Genomic DNA, 4,069 nt, shown 5'->3' on the forward strand with positions numbered 1-4,069 from the left:
TCATTCTTAGATGCAGATTCTTTTTTTTTTTTCTGGACCCAAAGAAAGCGGGAGAATGTCCCTCCCTGTGTGCTCTGCAAACCTCACTGTATACTACTACACTGTGAAAGAAATCCAGCCAGGACTGAGGGCTGCTGTGGAGCACAGTTCCTGGGATACTGCTCACATATTGATGGATGGTCCCTGGACTTGTGCGGAGGCCCTCAGTCTGGACCACACTACAGTCACTGGAGAGAGACTGAGAGATAGAACCCAAGAATGGAAACAATTTAATATATTAAAACATTGAATAGCTGTCAAGGAAAGAACCTCTTCTTTTAATTTTCTATTGCTTACATCCACATACTAATAGACAAATAGAAGTAGTTACTGTTTTTTTTTTTTAATTAGGCATCTGTGTACCAGATACCATACATGCACAGTATGATCTTACAATAACCCTGCAAGTTAAATATTATTATCTTCATTTCACATTTGAGGAAGTTGAGGCTCAGAGAGATTACCTTAACCCAAAATCACACAGCTAATAAATGAAGGAGCCAGGCTTTGGATCCAGGTTGTGTCTGATGCCAAAGCCCGCATTGCTTTCCAAGCAAAACCATTTACAGATCACTTGTTATCTGAACTCTTACTGTCTATTCCCTATAACAACTTGCAAAAATTTTTATTCAGAACTCATCATTGGAATTGAAAACCCACTCTAATCTGCCCGTGAGCTCCAATGGAAATGTTTAAATTGTGTCTGAGCCTGAGTGATAAGATGTACAGCTGCAGCTGTAATTTGGCAGCTCGTCCCCTAGGACCACATGGAGTAAATGTGCTATGCATTGGATGTGTGCATCTGCCCCACATTGTCACGTGACGACTTGTTTTCTAATGCGGTGGAACTGGCTCAACTTGACATGTATCACTGGTCAGAGGAAGAAGAAGAGGAGCAATGAATATTCAACGTCGAATCTTTAAAATAAATTTAAGTGATGCAGAAAAAATGATGATTGCAGTTGCAAGTGACATAAGTAGAAACATCACATTCAGAAATGCAATCACAGCCTCATCTCATGTTTTCAAAATGAAAGCATAAATGAAAGCAAAGAAATGCAAACAAACGTTAAATTTTTCTTTTCTTCATTCCATTGCTTCACCTGCAGCTTTATCTGATAGCCCACAGCCACACACTTTTGGGGGTTCAAGTGCCAAGGAGAGAAAACTGTCCCAGAATATAGACAGGGACAAATCTCAGCCATTTACTACTTCACTTAGTCCTTTGTGAGCTCACTTTAGCCTACCCAATCTCAGTTAACTATTTAATCAATAAGTAATCATTAAAAAATGGCCTTGCTTGCTTTTTTATTTTGCTAAATATTTACACTTAGGTTTCTTTAACATTTTATTGTTCATTTACATTAGTTTATGTCCATTGCACTGTACAGGAGAAGCATATTCTGTATATATACTCTACCCATGAATACCACTAATTAAGCACTAAAAAAATGGTGTTTTAAGTGCTTTATATTATTCAGAAATTCTTGGTAGATTGCCATATATAACAATCTATGTATTGTGCATTAGATATTAAACACCTATAAGTGTCCAAGAGTGTTTTACTGTTATCTAGGGAAACTAGTTGGGGTTTTGGATGAAGTGGGAATGCTTTATTGTTTTTCCCATTTAAAATAATGAAAGGAACTCCATCATCTGGAAATTCACTCGCCAACATTTCCAGGAACAGACTAGATTTAGATAAAGGGAGATGCCTGTACTATCAAATGTTCTGAGTGGTCTCTGTCCAGATCATCAGTGCTTCCAGTGACAGGTAGAGGCTGAGACCACCAATTTTGTTGCTACCCAAACCCTGCTTTGCATCTTGCTCAGATGTAGACACTTGAAACATCTGACACCTGGTTAGATAACTGACTAGTTCTCAAATCTCCAGCAAGAAATGCAGTTAAGGTATTTCGCTCATCATTTGCCTTCGGTGTTACTTGCTACATCCTGTGAACTACGCCTCCCCAGGCTCCAGGCCACATCAACACACAGAAACCACTCAATTTCTCTCGTCCTCTAAGGAGTGGTCTATACTTATTTTAATTCGTCTTTTGCCAATTCTTTTCCAAACCCACTCCGACCAATCAGGCTTTTGTCCCTACCATCTGAATTATTTACACATAATTTCCCTCTTGAGCAGAGTCTCAGTTATATCTCTAAACTTTCATATTAACACATCTGAAGAAGCTTGGTACTGGCCTCTTCTTACCTCTTTTCCACACGTTTAGTCTTGAAACGTGGCTGCTTTTCCTCTACAAATGATGTGTTTAGTGCTCTATGTAATCTCTGGTGGAAAGAACAGATTCACACATGGAGATCGTTAGAAAACACAGTCGGGGACAAAGTACCGCCTGAGATTTAACAGTGTATCTCACCACGGCAAACCTTGTCCACTATAAATATACTTCCAGAGATGCCTGAAAACAGATCAACATGCAGCCCCAAATTCCAAGAGAACAAGAATTCTAATTATAAATTACTATTCTACCTAAAGAGAAAACAAGTAATTTGACAGGAAACTTAGAAATGCTCAGGGTTGTAAAAACATATGTGACATAAAGAAGAGCTATCATGACGAATGTGTGGCAAAGGGCCTTGTACAATTGCGAATGGGGTCAAAACTTAAGTCTGAACTTCTTAGCGGCCAAAACGTACAATGGAGAAGGTCAGTTGTCTGCGGAGTTCTCTGTAGGAGACCAAATACTTCCTAGGATCAAAGTAAGAAAAACAGGGTTCAAGTGTACCCAAATCAGTGATAGCCACCTACCTAGAAAAAAAGTACTGTGATAACAAAAGAAGAGGTCAGCATTACAGATGAATGAGCAAAAACAGCCCCGTTTTTTTGGATGGGGGCCGTTGGGGACTTTGAGCTCATTTAATAGGTTTCAATTTTTGCAAGAAAAGAATCTGTAGGAAACAAATTTTGAACACTGTCTCCTCAGATTGTCACTATTAAGAGAAACCAGGTTAAAAACGATTCTATTGCTTCCGTTGCGAGCAGCAGTGGAGGGTTATATGAAAGGAAAGGACATTATAAGATAGCTTAATTTAAGGGCAAAGTGAATTAATGGGATAGAGAGAACTCCATCTTCAACACTGAGAGTGTCTATGCCTCTACCTTGAGCACATCGACACAGCCCTAGTTTTGCTAACTTGTCATTTGTCAGTGTGACTTGGTGCTCTGGATTCCTCCATTACTGGGAATTCTGAAGTTTGAGAATGTTGGAGCAATACGCCTGTGGCACGCACCTGACTGGTGTGGAGCCAGTATTGCAGCCTAGATTTGTTCTTGATTCGTGGTAGCAGCAGCCTGTACACTATGTGCTCACCAATGGTTGTCAAGATGGACAGACCAAATCCGATGCACAGCAGCACGAAGAGTCCAGAGAAGTGTTTGATGCCCATTTGTAATGTCTGTGGCAAAACAGGAAAGGAATGCCCATGAATGTGATGCTCCGCCTGGCCCCACACTTATTCATTCTTAGATGCAGATTCTTTTTTTTTTTTCTGGACCCAAAGAAAGCGGGAGAATGTCCCTCCCTGTGTGCTCTGCAAACCTCACTGTATACTACACTGTGAAAGAAATCCAGCCAGGACTGAGGGCTGCTGTGGAGCACAGTTCCTGGGATACTGCTCACATATTGATGGATGGTCCCTGGACTTGTGCGGAGGCCCTCAGTCTGGACCACACTACAGTCACTGGAGAGAGACTGAGAGATAGAACCCAAGAATGGAAACAATTTAATATATTAAAACATTGAATAGCTGTCAAGGAAAGAACCTCTTCTTTTAATTTTCTATTGCTTACATCCACATACTAATAGACAAATAGAAGTAGTTACTGTTTTTTTTTTTTTTAATTAGGCATCTGTGTACCAGATACCATACATGCACAGTATGATCTTACAATAACCCTGCAAGTTAAATATTATTATCTTCATTTCACATTTGAGGAAGTTGAGGCTCAGAGAGATTACCTTAACCCAAAATCACACAGCTAATAAATGAAGGAGCCAGGCTTTGG

General features: G+C 39.9%; 1 protein-coding gene across 1 annotated transcript in view; it reads right to left on the bottom strand.

Moving 5' to 3' along the window:
• Positions 1–4,069, bottom strand: part of GRIN3A (glutamate ionotropic receptor NMDA type subunit 3A) — a gene marked incomplete at its 5' end in the record, with an annotated part of 152,984 nt that overhangs the window by 10,924 nt on the left and 137,991 nt on the right. The window contains 2 exons of the mRNA XM_023534238.1: positions 2,255–2,331; positions 3,295–3,459. Coding sequence (XP_023390006.1) covers positions 2,255–2,331; positions 3,295–3,459 — 242 coding nt within the window. The remainder of the gene's footprint in view (positions 1–2,254; positions 2,332–3,294; positions 3,460–4,069) is intronic.

The sequence above is a fragment of the Pteropus vampyrus genome, unplaced genomic scaffold (assembly GCF_000151845.1).
Source record: "Pteropus vampyrus isolate Shadow unplaced genomic scaffold, Pvam_2.0 Scaffold123, whole genome shotgun sequence".
Classification (NCBI taxonomy): domain Eukaryota; kingdom Metazoa; phylum Chordata; class Mammalia; order Chiroptera; family Pteropodidae; genus Pteropus; species Pteropus vampyrus.